Here is a 16,802-nt window from a genome sequence, read left to right on the forward strand (position 1 = left end):
ATCAGGAGCGCAGAAGCAAACAAGACCACACACTGGGGGAACAGACAGTCTCCTTAACAGATGGCATTGGGAAAGGTGGGTATCCACTTGCAAAAGAATGAAGTTGTACCTTTACCTTATACTGTATTAACTCAGAAATGATTTAAGTCCTAAATATAAGACCTGAAACTATAACACTCCTAGAAGAAAACATAGGGAAAAGCTTCTTGACATTGGCCTTGGCAATGATCTTTTGGATGCGACAACTTAAAGCACAGGCAACAAAAGCAAAAATGGACAAGTGGGATTTTGCACTAAAATAAAAAGTCTTCTGCATAACAAAGGAGACAGTTGACAGTGAAAAGGCAACCTAGGGAATGGGAGAATGTGTTTGCAAATCATGTATCTGATAAGGGTTAATATCCAAAATATATAAAGAACTTTTACCACTGAACAGCAGCAATAATAAATAACCTGATTTTAAAATGCACAAAGGAGCTGAATAGACATTCCTCCAAAGAAGATATACAGACAGCCAACGAGCATGTGAAAGGATGCTCGTAATCACTAGTGTTTAAAGAAGTGAATATCAAAATCACATTGGGATATCTCCTCAAGCCCATGAGGATGGCAGCTATTAAAAAACAGAACAAAACAAAATAATGAATGTTGGTGAGGGTGTGGAGAAATTAATGAGAGCCCTTGCGCACTATTGGCGGAGCTGTCAAATGGTTTAGCCACTGTGAAAAACAGTATACAGGTTCCTGAAAAAGTTACAGCTAGAATTACCACATGATCCAGCAGTCCCATTTTTAAGTATATACTGAAAGGATTTGAAAGAGATATTTGCACACCCATGTTCATGGCACATTGTTCACAATAGTCAAGAAGAGGAAGCAACTCATGTCCATTGACAAATGAAGGATAAAGAAAATGTGGCATATATTTATAATGGAATATTACTCAGTCTTAAGAAAGAAGGAAATCTTATCACAAGCTACAACCTGGAAGATCCTTGAGGACATTATGCTAAGTGAAATAAGCAAGTACAGAGAGACAAATACGGTCTGAGGTATCTAAAATAGTCAAATTCATAGAAACAAAATAGAGTGGCGATTGCTAGGGGTCAGGGGTAGGGAAGATGGGGAAGTTGTTTTTCATTGGGTCTAGAGTTTGAATTTTGCAAAATGAAAAAATTCCAAAGGCCTTTTGCACAACAGTGTAATTACAGTTAACAGCACTGGCCTGTATAGTTAAAAATGGTTGCTCTGGTAAATTTTGTGTTACATGTTTTTTACTACAGTTTTTTTTTTTTTAACTAAATAAATTTAGTGAGAGCAATCAAAGTTGAAGAGAGGATTTGACCTCAAGTGGACGTGTTGATGCACAATAATCAGAAGGTTCCAAATGCACCACCATTAATTTAGCCATTTGGAAAATCAAAATATGTATCAGAGAACGTTAAAAAGTTCAGATCTTTTGTAAACCTTATTTTACAGAAATACGTAAAAAGCTTTTTGGGCAGAAGTGTTCATGACAACACTGTAAGAGCAGAAAATGGCAAGCGAATTCGGTATATAAAAGTAAGAAAATGGTTAATGGTGAATTACGGCATATTCATCTGATAGAATACTATTCAGGCTCTAAAAGTCATAAAGATTCTCATCATCATAAGAAAAGTTACATTATACATGGATAAATGCTAAGTGCAGGTTACATAACTATATATACATATATGTAGTATTACTTTAAAACAAATACAGATGTAAAGGCAGTTTGTTTTAATAGTGGTTATTGGTAGTGGCATTTGGGATGATTTTATTTACTTTATATTTTTCTGTATTTTTCATGTTTTCTATAATGAGCATAATTTGTTTTAGCAGCACGAAATAGAACAATACATTTTTAAAAATTGTTGAGAAGGTAGCAAATCGTACATACAGTATAATCCTCCCCAAATAAAAACAAGTTTTAAAAAGTTACACATAATTGGGACGAATCACTAGAGAAGTTTAAATATTTAATGTAAAGGAGAAAAATCTTAAGATATATTAAAAGCTCTCCACGGAAAGAGAAAGTAAATTTATGCTGTATTGCTTCTCTTGGTAGTGGGTAGAATTATAAATTATAGGGATGGAGATCTCATCTTTACGTAAGAAAGAATTTTCTGAGAACCATAACTGTTTGGACATATTTACCCCGGATGCCACAGAAAAAGTCCCAGCACTGCGTTTCCTATAGTTGGCTAGTGCTTGGTTAGGGGTACTTTTTGCATTTTGCATATCACAAATGGAATGGAAAATCGTATTTTTCTCTTCATGGGCACACATAAAGTGCCACTGTTGGTCTGGGCAGCGCATGGCCTGCTCTTCCTCTGTTTTTTCTCAGGATTCTTCTCCGAATTGGTGTTTCTCAAGCCCCATCTGTCACTCCACCAGTCAGATGGGGTAGCTTGCCAAGTTTGACTTATTTGAAGTGGGACAAACTTTTTCTAGTACTTGTATCAACAGTTCAAACTAGTTGTAACTATTAAACTAGTTACAAAGCAAGCACCTTATGACATAAGAACTTCTGAGAATTAAGTCTTATTTCTTCTACAAAAGCAGCTCTGAATAGGCCAACACAAAAGCCAGAGAAGGAACTGAGTAATAATTCTGGTATTCATCTGACGACATTAGTGACCTAAGTCCTTATCCTTTTGTAAATTGAGATATAATTTCCTTAAGATAAATTCAGAGATTTTAAATGCAGAGTTAAATGAATTTTGACAAAGTATATGCTCATGTAATTATTATTCCAGTCAACGTATAGAACATATTTATTACCCCAGTAAGTTCCCTTAGTGCCCCTTTCCGGTCGGTCATTTGTCCCCACAGTGACATTGATTACCTATTACTTAAATTCTCTTCAGATCACCTCTCAGCTAGGATCTGAGACCATTCCTGTATTGCTTAAATACAAGATAAACATCATGTCACATATATACAAGGAGGGAAAAAAGCAAATGAAACAAAATGGTAACAGTGATTAGCTGGTAGAATTCCAAGTGGTTTTATTTTTTTCTTTATGCTTTTCCACGTTTTTTTTTTTTTCAATTTTCTTCAGTGACGTGAATTTATATTTGTACTTCAAAACTAAAAATATAATTCTATTTCTACCATACGATCACGACCATGAAAAATTATTCACAGCAGAATGACAAGAGGGAAATATACCAATATCTTAGTAGTGGTTCTTTCTGGTAAATAGGGCCACGAGTATCTTTTATTTCTTCTAATTTTCCTCCCAAATCTACAAACACTCATTTATTATTATTTTTATGATAGACAGAACACTCTATTTTGAAAGATGAGGCCAAAATTGGTTCTTTGGGAATTTCATAATATATATAGTTTATGTGAGAAAGCTGCTGAAATATGTTTGAGGAAATGAAGGCGTTAAGAATTTAGGTCCACAATTGAAAGTTGCCCTTTTATTTTCTCCTAAGTAATTATTTTTTATTTCATAATCCATGACTGTTTCTGGCCTCCACTTACATTTTTATTGCTGTAACGATTTGTTTCTTTTGGTTTTTTGAAGTGTATTTATTTTGAAATAACCCCAAACTTAAAGGAGAGTTATAAATACAGTACAAAGAACTATTTTTTCTTGAATTATTTGAGAGTAAGTTGCCAACCTGATCCCCATTAATTTCATGTGTATATCAGCAAATAAAAACATTATGTTACCACATACAACCATCAAAATGAGAAATTGTCACCAAGACACATTTTAATCAAGCTCACAAAAATCAAAGACAAAGAGAGAACTTTGAAAGCAGCAAGAAAAAAGGAAAGACTCATTATATACAAGAGAATCCTGGAAAGGCTATCAGCAGATTTCTCAGCAGAAGCCTTGCAGGCCAGGAGGCTCATACATCCAGTGTGCTCAAAGAATAAACATCAGACAAGACTACTTTATCCAGGAAAACTGTTCTTCGGAAGTGAGAGATAAATAAATTCTCTCAGCTTTTGTCTGGGAGAGTCTGTCACCTCTAGACCTGCCTTACAAGAAGTGCTAAAGGGAGTTCTTAAAGCTGAAGTGAAAAGATGTTTAACTAGTAACATGAAAATATATGAGAGTATGAAATTTACTGGTAAAGGTAAGTACATAGTCAAATTCACATACTCTAATAGAGCAACAGTGAGTAAATCACTTTAAACTCTAGTATGTGGGTTAAAAGAAAAAATATTACAAATAACTCTAGCTACAATATTTTGTTAATGGATACACAAGATTAAAAAGATGTAAACTGGAACACCAAAAACATAATTGTGTTGGGGGCTAGTCAGTTTACTTGTAAATTTACTTGCAAATGTGTAGAATTTTTTTTTAATGCAATTGAAGTTGTTATCATCTTAAAACAGACTGCCATAACTGTAAGATGTACTATGAAAGCCTCATGGTAATAAAAAAAGAAAAAACAGTAATATATACAAAAATGATAAAGAGAAAAGAATCAAAGGCTATCATGACAAACAAAAATCATCAGCTTACAAAGAGAGGAAAAAAGGAACTATAAAACAATCAGAAAGCAGTTAACAAAATTGCAGTGCATTCTTACCGATCAGTAATTACACTCGGTGCAGATAGCTTAAATTCTCTGATTAAAAGACAAGAGTAGCTCAATGGATAAATAAGAGGCCCAAATATATGCTGCCTACAAAAGACACACTTACAGTTTAAGGATATTCATAGGCTAGAAGTGGAGGAATGGAAAAATAGTCCATGCAAGTGAAAACCAAAAGAAAACACAAAATAGACTTAAAGTCAAAAGCTATATATAACAAGAGAAAAAGAAGGTCATATATAATAAAGGAGTCAGTTCATTAAGAGGATATAAAAATTATAAATGTGTATGCACCCAATGTTGGCGTACATAAACGTGTTAAATATTTATAGATCTGAAGGCAAAACTAGATGGTAATGCAGTAACAGGAGACTTCAATACCTTGCTCTCAACCGTGGATAGATAATCCAGACAGAAATACATTATGGAAATAATGTATTTATTATTTATTTATGTATTATTATTTCTTTATTATTTATTTCATGAGCACATTCATGGTCTAGTGGGGTTCATCCCTGGGTTGCAAGGGTGGCTCAACATATGTAAATCAATAAATGTGATATGCTATGTTAACATAATGAAGGAGAAATAGCATATGGTCACCTCAATAAATGCAGGACAAGTACTTGACAGAGTTCAGCATCCTTTCATGACAGAACCTCAACAAAATAAGTATAGTAGGAATGTTTCTCAATGTATTAAAGATTATCCACAGCTAACATCATATTCAGAAAGTTAAAAGCCTCTCCTCTTGAGATCAGGAACAGACAAGGATGCCAGTAATAACCACTGTGTGCTATTTAACACAGTACTGGAAGCTGAAGCCAGAGTAATTAGGCAAGAATAATAAATAAAAGGCATCCGAATTAGAAAGGAAGTATTAAAATTGTCTCTTTTCAGGTGACATGATCTTATATATAGAAAACCCCGAAGACCACCAAAAACTGTTAGAACTAATAAATACAGTAAAGTTATAGAATATAAAACTAATGTACAGAAGTCAGTTGCATTTCTATACACAAACTATCTGAAAGAGAAATTAAGAAAAAGCTCATTTACAGGGCCATCAAAAACAATAAAATACTTAGGAATAAATTTAACAAAGGAAGAGATGTACGCTGAAAACTACAAGACATCACTGAAAGAGATTCAAGAAGACACAAATAATGGATAGATAACCTTTGTTCTTGGATTGGAAAAATTGGAATGGTTAAAATGTCCATACCATTATTCAAAGCAACCTGCAGATTCAGTGCAGTCCATATCAAAATTTCAATGGCATTTTTCACAGAAACAGAAAAAACTGTCCTGAAATTTGCATGGAATCATAAAAGACTCCAAATGATAAAAGCAGTCTTGAGACGAAAAACAAAGCTGGAGGCATCACACGTCCTGATTTCAGCCTATATTGCAGAGCCATAGTAAACAAAACAGTGTGGTCCTGGCATAAAAACAGGCACATAGACCAGTGGAACAGAACAGAGATCCTGGGCACAAACCTTGCATATACCGTCAACTAATTTTTGACACAGGCACCAAGAACACACCGTGGGGAAAGGATAGTCTCTTCAATCAGTGGTGTTGGGAAAACTGGACCCCTAGCTGACTTACATCATTCACAAAAATTATCTTGAGATGTATCAAAGACAAATGAAGCTGTTTAAAAAAAAAAAAAACTTACCTGAAATTGTAAAACTCTTAGAAGAAAACACCTTGACATTGATCTTGACAGTGATTTCTTGGCTAAGACACCAAGCATACAGGAAATGAAAGCTGAAACAATAAACAGAGAGGTCTGCGTCAAACTAAAGAGCTTTTGCACAGCAAGGAAACAAATCAATAAACTGACAGCCTACAGAATGGGGGGAATATTTGCAAACTATACATCTGATAAAGGGTTAATATTCAAAGTACAAAGAATTTATAAAACTAATAGCAAAAAAAGCAAATAATCCAATTTGAAAATGGGCAGAGGAACAGAATACCAAAAAGAAGACACAGAGATGGCCAGCAGACCTATGAAAAGGTGCTCAGTATCACTAGCCATCAGGGAAATACAATTCAAAATTACGAGATACCCTCACACCCGTCAGAACTGTCAAAAAGACAAGAGACAGTGAGTGCTGATGGGAATGTGGAGGAAAGGGAACCCTGGTGCACTGCTGGTGAGAATGTAAATTGGTGCAGCCACTATGGCAAAGAGTATGGGGGCGCCTCAGAAAATTAAAACTAGAACTACCATAAGATGCAACAGTTCCACTCCTGGGTTTTTATTCAAAGAAAATGAAAACTAATTAGGAAAAATACATGCCACCCCTATGTGCAGCATTCTTTTCAATAACCAAGCTACAGAAACAACCTAACTTTTTTCTACAGATAAAAAGGATAAAGAAAATGTGCTATCTATATATATATATATATATATATATATATATATACACACACACACATATACACACACAGTGGAGTATTATTCAGCCACGAAAAAGAAGGAAATCCTGCCGTTTGCAACAACATGAACAGACCTGGAGTGCATTTTGCTAAGTGAAAGAAGTCAGACAGAGAAATACAAATACTGTAATGGTTTCACTTATATGTGGAATCCAAAAAGAGAGAGAAAAGCCTGTTTCTGTTTCATAGAAACAGAGATTGGAATGGTTGTTGCCTTGGGCTGGGGGAAGGGGAAATAGGACAATGTAGGTCAAAGGGTGCAAATTTTCAGTTATGAGAAGTGTAAGTTCTGGGGTTCTAATGTACAGCCTGGTGATTATAGTTAATAATATGGAATCATGGACTTGAAAGTTGTGGAGGGTAGGTCTTAAGCGTTTTCATCACACACACAAAGATTTAACCGTCAGGCGATGGATGTGTGAAGTATTTTGATTCTAGTCATCATTCCACAGGGCGTATGTATATCAAATCCATACATTGTATACTTTAAATATATACAATCATATTTGCCCATTATCCCTCAATTTAAAAAAGTTAAAAAAAAAAAAAAAAGGAAATAACACCATTGATGCTGATGGCCTTTTTTTTCACTCCATCTTTGGCATGACAGGGAAAGTCCTGCATGAGGAGCATGTTGAACTCTTGATGGAGGAGTTTGCATTCCTGAAAAAAGAAGTGGTGGGGAAGGACCTTCTGAAAGGGTCTCTCCTCTTCACAGGTCAGTCTTCGGTGGGATCACAGGTCACGCGTGGCTGGTGAGGCCGGAAGGCCAGCTGGGTTCTTCCCTAACTCTTAGAATGTGAGCTTGGATTCATTCATTTCTCCTAAAGACTCTCAGACTGAGGGCCAATTTACTTTCACTTTCCCACGCATCCCCAGATGATAAAAATGTCTATTGTTCTTTTTTCTTCAAATGAGATTTAATTGCTCAGTGGGCTTTGGAGGAAAAGTGTCTTAGAAATCTCAAGTACATTTATGCCGCTGGCCCAGTCTACTGGGTAGAATGTTCTTTCGTGAAACCTTAATGAGTTGGAGGTTACTTTCCACAGGAGGTTGACAATGAGATCTCTGTTTTAAAAAGGACTGAGAGAAAGGTTCTTGGAGAAGAGGACATGTTTATACTTCTCTGTGGAGCAAACAATACGCACAGTTCCCTTCTCTCTCCATCAAGTTACAAGGACGTTGGCTGCAGTCAGAATATTTGACCTGCCGTATGTTTAGTGATTTACTTTACATTGGTCATTCTCTGAGCACCTCTGTTAGCAATAAGAAGTGAGCATTCTGGAGCTTCCTGCTCTGCAGTCTCCTTTGGGTGGATTCCTAGGACTTGTCTACACCCAGAGGTATCTGGGCCACCTTTCCCGAGGGCTCTCATTACAGAAAGGAAACCCTGACGTGCTCTGGCATCGTTAAGTGGTAGAACCATTCGTCCCTTCATGAGAGTCCAGAAAATACAGTGGAACGTCATTTCAGAATCCATCTTCATCCTTTAAAACGATGGTATCATGAGAGTTGTGGCAACAGGTGGTAATAACCATCAGTCAGCACCAGGAGCTGTGCTGCGTGTGTGAGACGGGTTACTTCGTGTTAATTCATAGGATAACCCTCTGAAGTGGGTGTATATTAGCCCCATTTTTTTTAAATGAAGCTCAGAGAGGCGGGTAGCTTCACGAAGTTGACCCAGCAGTTACTTGGCAGGGGCAGACGGGAGCTCAGGCCTTGGACCCCGTGGCTCAGACCTGGGATGTCTGCTCAGCCCTCTCAGAGAACAGAAGCCCAGGGGAGATGCTTTTCTTTCTTAAGTTTGCTACTCAGGCCCTAGTGATGTCCAGCCTTGTTGTCTACCAAGCTTACAATCTTTGTTCACTTTTACTTATAACTTGTTACCTTTTTTTTAGAACATATCCATAATTATGAATTAAGTCAATAAAGTTCATAAGAAATCTTCGGCTTATAGAGCAATGTAAACAGGTGTGAGGGCTTTTAAATCTAGGTTATATTTGATTTGCATTCCTTTGTTTATTTTTTGGAGGGGAGGCAATTAGGTTTTCGTTTATTTGTTTTCTCACTAAGGATGGGTACGTAGGTGCACGTGTGTGTGCATGTGTGTTTACATACATACACAGTACATGCACACAAATGTGCGCACATGTGCAAGCCTCACATGTTTTTCTGTTATCCTGTGGGCTCGATGGACCGCTGTTTCCAATCAAATGTTCTCTTTTTACTGACAAACCAAATTGAATAAACAAGATAAAAGGGAGATGCCTTTCTGAAAGTCACCATCAGTATCCATCATGGGCACACCCAAGCCGTAAGGCAAGGTCACGTTGTCCTGATCACCCAGCCACATGTGTTTGCCCCCTGCGACACCCGCCTCCACCCGCAGCCGCCAGCCCCTCACCTCCGGTTCCCACGTGTCTGTGATTCCCCACAGCTGGCCCATTGGAAGAAGAGCGGTTTGGCTTCCCCGCGTTCAGCGGCATCTCTCGCCTGACCTGGCTGGTCTCCCTCTTCGGGGAGCTTTCTCTCGTGTCGGCCACCTTGGAAGAACGAAAGGAAGATCAGTATATGAAAATGACGGTGTGCTTGGAGACAGAGAACAAGAGGTAGGTCGTGAGAAGCTGTGGCTGAGAAGGAAGTAGTGAGGATGTCCTGGTGTGTTCACAAGGGAGGATGGGGAGGTCCCGGGGGCCTAGACCCCCACCCTTGACTCCAGAAAGGGCCGTCTGCTTCTGCCAGCAGGATAGCTGCTAGGATGTCATTTAACCCATCACCCTTGCCCAAGCCACACAAATGTGCATGAGTCTCAGATGTAGGGGCAGAAATCCAGTTACATCTGTGACCTGAATTCTTTCCAACATTGTATTGCGCAAGTTGCAGACACGTGAAGTTGAAAGAATTTTGCTGTGAGCAACGAGCCAGCCCCTGCCATGAACACTGCACCCTGCTTATCACGTGCCCGACTGCTTCTCGGCTTTAGCATCACATCATACGGTCACACTATTCCCAAAATGTTCTGAATCTTTACTTTTCATACCAAGTCTTCTTTTCTTTAAACGCTCAAGAGACTTTAACGTGGCCCAAAGACCCAGAGATGTTCGGGTTGAATATAAGATCGTACTGGGGTGGTGTCTGTTGCTTCCTCCATTGCTAAAGCCTCAATTTGAACCTGGTGAATCACACACCCCGATAATTCTTCTAGTTGGGTAGTGGTGACATCCTCTAGTGCCCGGCATCTTCCATAAATGGCCATCAGTCCACAAAGGATGAAATACGCAACACCAGAAATAAGTATTAAATGTTTGCAGAGTCTACTTGAACATCCTTCCCGTATTATTTTTCAAAATCAAGTCCTCTGCTGATAATTTAGGAAGCGGAGATAATGGTGAGCCCCGTCTGGTATTAAAGGGAGCTCTTTCCCCCGCAAACACCCTTCAAGATAAAATACCTCATACCAAGTCTTTATAAACAGAAGCAGAACCATAATTTTCCCGGGCTGTGCAAAAGATTGAAAGCAGCAAGGGTTTCAGAGTGTTTCTGTATGTGTTGCCAGGTAGGTGGGTCTCTCGGTAATAAAACAGATCATTTGGTTTTTACAAAAAGAGAAGAGGATCTGGGTCCATGGGGCGGCGTCTCTCCTTTGCGAGGGAAAGGCAGGGGTCGCAGATGATGAAGAGAAAGCCAGCAGACCCCGGAAGTGCTGCCCGGGGAGTGACAGCGGTGGTGGCCCCAGCTCTGATGACGTCGGCCGTGTGAGTGTTAGAATTGCAGCCACGGGCAGACCTGTCCATGCGCAGGTGCGGTGCCAGTAAAGTGCCAACAGCCGATGTCCTCACTTAAATATGTAAATAGGAAACAGCATGACTTTTCAAGTGTTTAGCAGACGGGGCCACAAAATGAGGAAGTCATCCTGTCCACATCTCTCCTGGTGTCTCCCAGCACGTGGGTATGGGCGTGGCTTCCCCTTTGTGCACCTCAGATCTTCTCTGAAACGTTCACCCCCCGCTCTGATGCAGGTCCAGTTTAGCCAGATAAGCTGACAGGAGGCCTCCTTTAGGGTTGGAGGCAGCCCTGAGCTTCCTAGAGCACCCGAAACAATCCTAAGTGACCTGCTTGGGCCCCTTGTTGGCAACCCCACACCTGTATCTTTAGCCTGATTATGTCCATCACCACATCACTATGTGATACCATTATGACATCAGAGGCAGGGCACAGTTTCTTCGCCAGGCTGGTTAACCTGCCCTCCCAGGCCCTTGGGCACAGGAGGAGGGATCCGAGGAAGTGGTGGCGGGAGACAAGAGGCTGGGGACCCTGGTACATCCTCAGGATGGAACACTTCCCCTGCTCACACTGAAAACTCCCATCACTTAGCCCAGCAGTCCAGCAGAGTTGCTGCCTCATCCTTGACCCTGACTCCCTGCAGGAACAAAAGGGGAAAGCAAAGAGAAGTCGCCAGAGGCCCACAGCAAGTCTTCTCATTCCTTCGTTCTCAGAAGAGGGAAGGGAAACTATATATTTGTGTGAAGAGGTTGAATGCAGGAAGTTAAAATTGGAAAGACCTTAAATATTGGGCAATAACAAAACATTCAGTGAATTCTGTAACCGGTCATATGTGATTTGCAGACAATAACCGTAAGAGCAGTATCTGTAGGGTCATAAAAATATTTTAAAATAAGTAAACATGATCAAACAGTGTTTATACTTTATGATTTATATGCCATGTACATATAGGTAAATATTTGGAAGCACTGTCTCAAACTGAAGATAACTTCTATTTAGGTGAAAGAATGATGGATTTTTTTTTTCATTGAAAACGTCCTTAAATCAATGCTGTATTGTTTTTAGAATTTTTTTTTTGAAAAGCAGATTTTATATTTTTCCTGTCATATTATTCGATGAAGCTCCTTTCGGTCAGAGTCCTCTTAGGTTTGTCTGGTTTTCATGAAGCAGATAACACAGCTTTTATCTACTGTAAAGACAGAAAAGATAGCCCCAGAGGAAGGCGAGGCTTTGAAGAAGAGGAGTCTGTCCTGTTTGGATTGTAGATTTTTCTGAGGGCTGCCGTTTAGCCAGAGGGTCAAATCTGAAACGGAAACGGGTGTTTTGTGTATGGGCAGGAGGAGTCTGGTCTTTCCTGGCATGTGGGTGGGGTCAGAGACTTCTTGGAGAATGTGATGAAAGAACTCTAAGAATCATTTCCCATAAAGAATGTACATGCACTTGGAAACAACAGTTTGCACAAGATCTCAGGTTTGGATCCCCTGGAGGGATCTGTAAGACTCAGGGTAAAAACTCCCAAATAACAAAAATGGTGCTCACACCAAGATCATTCAGCGCACTCCCCTGCCTGGTGGTAAAATCCAATCAAGGGGGCCTTGGGCAGTAAAGCTGGAGACCATCGCCTCTGGGAGGCCGGTGGAGGTCGGGATGCCCCCCGCCCCCCACCCACGAGCCACCGCGTGGAGCAGCAGCTGCAGGGAAGATGCGCCCAACACCGGACCCGCGCCCGGGCGCGCAGGTACCAGAAGCGTCCCGTGCGCGGCGTGTAATTAACGCTCTTGCCCCTTCTGCCTCCGCAGTCCGCTGACGTGGATTGAAGAGAAGGCACCCGGCCTAAAGCGAAACAGACATTTAAGCTTCCATTTCAAGTCTGGGTCCCTGGAGAACATGCCCAACGTAGGCATCAATAAGAATATTTTCCTGAAGGATCAAAATATCTTCGTCCAGAAACTCTTGGGCCAGTTCTCGGAGAAGGAACTGGCTGCGGAGAAGAAGCGCATCTTGCACTGCCTGTGGCTGGCGGAGGAGATCCAGAAACACTGCTGCTCCAAGAAGTAAGGGGAGGGGCCGGCGCGGCTCTGCGGAGCCCAGACCGTGGTCTGGTTTTTACTGAGTTGACCTTTATCTCTATTCTTACCATTAAACGTGTCTTGGGTAAACAGGATTTGCTTATTGTCACGAGCTGTGTTGGGAGTGATACTTGGGTGGGGACGCAACGTAGTGGGGATGAAAATGGAACCAAGCGCGGTTGAGCGGAGCTGAATGCTTCAGATGCCTCGTTTCGTTTATTCTTCCCGACAGCCCTGTTGGGTGGGTTATTACCAGGCTTGGTTCCCTTAGGGTATTGGGAAATCTTGTTTGAAGTCACCCAGACAGTAAATAGCAGAACGAGCCTTTTAAAGCCGGACTCATACACTAAACCACGGCAAAACAGTGCCTTGGTGGAGGAGGGTAGAGCTCAGGGGTAGAGTGGGTGCTTAGCGTGCATGAAGTCCTGGGTTCAGTCCCCAGTACCTCCATTAAAAAAAATAAAGATTAGGATTAAAAAAAGAAACAGTGCCTTGAACCCTCTTCCCAGCTTTAAGGCATTTTATTTTCCCCAACAAACTCGCACTGGGTGACTCTCCCAGGTGCTGGGGACCCTAAAAATGAATGAGATGGAGCAGCTGCCCTCAGTAACTCACAGCATCAAAAAGGGAACCAGTCGCACAGACTGGTGCTTGTAAGGGAGGAGGTCTGGTAAAAGAGATGCCCCTGGCCATCTGGAGAAAGCTTCAGGGAAGATGTCCAAACCAGGTCTGAGGATAGAGATGGGCTTTCCGGTGGGGGACTGGCATGAACAGAGGGAGGGAAGTGAGAAGCAGCCTGGCGAGTGCCCTGGGACGGGGTCGCTGGAGCGCCGGGTCTGGAGCGGGGAGTCCCAGGGAGGCAGACGTGATTGTGGGGACCTGCCGTCCAGGAGAAGCAGCTGGGGTGTTATCAGGCGGTGCAGAGGCAGCTAAGGGCCTTGTTTAACGGGGTGGCATGGTCAGCTTTCCCATTCAGGTAAAGCACTCAGAAGTCTCCTGGAGACGAGACTGGAGACAGAGGAGGAGGCATCCAGGGAAGCCACATGTGTTTGCACTTGGCTTGTCTGGACTCATGGCTCACGTCCAGTCAGACTCCGCTGACGTCAAGGCAGAGCTGGTCCCAGGAAGCTGCTCTTTCGTGTAACCGGCGGTCCGGTTGCATTTTCTTCAAAGCTGTGTCAGACTTCTTGCGTCTGTAAATGTCTCCCTTTGGGTTTTTTCCTGCCCTCCGCCATCCATTGGGAGCTTTAGTGAGTTTGGAAGCTGTCAGATCACTGATGGGAGCAAACTCTGCTTTCTACCTCTGTCTCTATGATTCCATCACCATAGTACCTCAAGGTAGAGCAGGCAAATATATTAACTTAAATCTAAAAAAAAAAAAAAAATCCTTAAGGTTATTCTCTTATTTGCCATGTAAAAATAATTTGTAATAAATACTGGTCAACTGTTCTCTTGCTTTATTATCCACATCAAATGTCCCTTGAGGCCAGAAAATATTGTTTATCTATTTTTGAAGGTTCTGCATCATCTAACATGAGGTAAGTACTAAATATTTCATAATCAAAATATAGCGCGATCATTTCTCCCACTGAGGCTTGATAACTGCTGTTTCAAAATACTGGCCCTATTTGATATTAGAAGTAGGGTGGGTACCAAAGAAGACCAGAGCTGGATGGTAAAGTAGTATAAGCAGATTTTGTTCAGGACAGTTGTGAACGGGCAAAAGAGACCTCGGGATAAAACCGGACTCTGCATACAATGAGGGCAATATTTATAGCCAAGGAGCAGGGTGGGGACCAGTGGATGGACAGGGACTGAGAGGAAGCATCAGAAGTGAGGGGGGACTCTGGCTACACTGACTTGACAAGATTCTTGCTGAAGGCAGGCTGGCATGGTCAGATCCCAAGAGTGATGGACGAGGAATTGGATCAGATATTGAGGGACTTAGCGTTTTCGCTAACACTGGGCAACGTACAGACAGACATGGAAGTCCAAAAGGCGAGGGTTAGTTGAGAAGAGGCTTCAGAGCAGCCTGACTGCAGTTTGAATCAAGGAGGGAGTCTCTGTCACGGACTCTGTGATTTCTGGTTGATACTGATGACTGCTCACTCCAAGCTTGTTTGGTGTTTGGTCAAGAGATTCAGAATGAAAACCTCTACTAATTTCATTCATTGGAAGGAATTGCAGAGGCAGAAGAGGGGGCGGGAGGAAAACAGCCAAGAGAGAAGGCAGAGCGTGGGTTCTTACTTTTCTGTTTACAGACGCCCTTTCCATCCTCTGGGGCAGCTGGAGCCTTCCTGGCTCCCCCACAACACACACTGAAGCGTTTCCCAAACACCACTTCCTCTGCAGGCTGCCCTGCCTCCCCAGGCACAACGTCTCTTCTCACAGAAGCCACCAGTGTCCCTCCGCCTTTTGGTCAGAGCACCCACAAGGTGGTCTCCTTGTCTCCGTTGCCTTAAGACTCTCTTGACTTCTTCGAAAGGTCTAATGAGAAAAGGGGGGACTGAGGTCTGAGATTTCAGAACAAAGCAGGCTTTCTTTACAACCTGAAGGAAAAAGCTCTCCCACTGTAGTGATGCTCGTATGGGTTGGGGATTCCTCTGGGAGGAGTACCTTACGTGGCGCCCTTAGGCCCCTCTTGGCCCATCAGTCACTTCTCCCCAGGGCAGGAGTAACCTGCTTGACCGATAAAGCTGAGGGAGAGACAACACAGAGCCCAGCGAAGCCCAGATGCCCTCATGCACTGAGCGCTTGTCCACCCGCAAGGTGACTGCGGAAGGCACTTCTTGCAATCGGGTGGCTGCAGTTTTGAAGGGTTAATTTACTCTGAGAGAGGACAGATTAACAACCTATTTGGCTGATTGCTTACAGAACTGAACACCTGTCATTTCCAGGTTACACTGACTGCTCAAAATATAAAAAGGTGTTTTTTGGATCATAGCAGTACTTTTAGTCTTTGGTGCAAATATTTCCCAGTGATGATAAAATCTGAATTATTACACCTTGAGAGAAAGAAACATTTCTCATTAATTTCCCCCTAGTAATAGTGGAGTCATGTTTTTCACACTCATTTTTTTGACAATGAGAACTGGGTTTAAAACAAAATGCAACTAGTTGCTCGCCTCTTAATTCAACATTCTTACCTTTGTTTCAGGTGGAACAGGGATGTTGAGAAAGCTGAACATAAACCCATTTCCCCAGTCAAAACATACGATATTCTTTTGTTCTTGCCTTGCAAAGCTAATACGTTCTAAAATCATGGGATTTAATTAAAACAATACTAAAAATGGCACTTTATGTATTTTACATTTTAAGTATTACTTTAAAGCTTAATACACGGGGGCTATTTGGCTGTAGATCCTGACCGCATTCCCCAACCAGCTTTCTCATAATAAAACTTTTATTTTAAGGTGCACGTATATTTTAAACTCCTGCATATATAATTTAATTGGTCCCCAAAACTGGGAAGGAGAAAAAGGAATGTTTCTTGCTTAAATCCCAGCAATTTGTACTCAGCTAAGATTTGAGGAAGACCTATAGCGTGTGTCCCGGCGGTGCTGGCCCCTGGGAGACCGCAGTGATGAGGACTCGGCTCCTGCCTCTGGAGGCTGACAGCTCCCAGAGGAATGGCTCACACCAGCTGGAGGGTTTGATGTCCTCGGAGAGGCATGGCCTGAAGCCAGGGGACCCCAGGGGAGGAGGGAGCACTTCCACGTGAGACGTCTGGAAGGTAGTGGCATCTGGGTTGAGCCAAATAAGAAAGAAGTAAGAAAACAAGGACTATATTAAGGGGAAAAATGAGTGGTGCGATTTGACGATGCAGAGGAGCATGGTAGGGGACAAGGCTGAGAGATAGGAGGGGGCTGAGGCTGAAGGACCCCAGGGATGGAGAGGATGGAATCTCAGAG

General features: G+C 41.7%; 1 protein-coding gene across 4 annotated transcripts in view; it reads left to right on the forward strand.

Annotated features, from left to right (window-relative positions):
* The window catches only part of BLVRA (biliverdin reductase A), a 51,411-nt gene extending 38,425 nt beyond the window's left edge, over nt 1-12,986 (forward strand). For all 4 annotated transcript variants that reach the window (XM_031454621.2, XM_064487729.1, XM_031454616.2 and 1 more), the window contains exons 6-8: nt 7,650-7,757; nt 9,477-9,648; nt 12,622-12,986. In XM_031454621.2, coding sequence (XP_031310481.2) covers nt 7,650-7,757; nt 9,477-9,648; nt 12,622-12,880 — 539 coding nt within the window. In that variant the 3' untranslated portion in view covers nt 12,881-12,986. The remainder of the gene's footprint in view (nt 1-7,649; nt 7,758-9,476; nt 9,649-12,621) is intronic.
* Nucleotides 12,987-16,802: the final 3,816 nt, after the last annotated feature.

Source organism: Camelus dromedarius, chromosome 7 (assembly GCF_036321535.1).
Source record: "Camelus dromedarius isolate mCamDro1 chromosome 7, mCamDro1.pat, whole genome shotgun sequence".
Taxonomy (NCBI): domain Eukaryota; kingdom Metazoa; phylum Chordata; class Mammalia; order Artiodactyla; family Camelidae; genus Camelus; species Camelus dromedarius.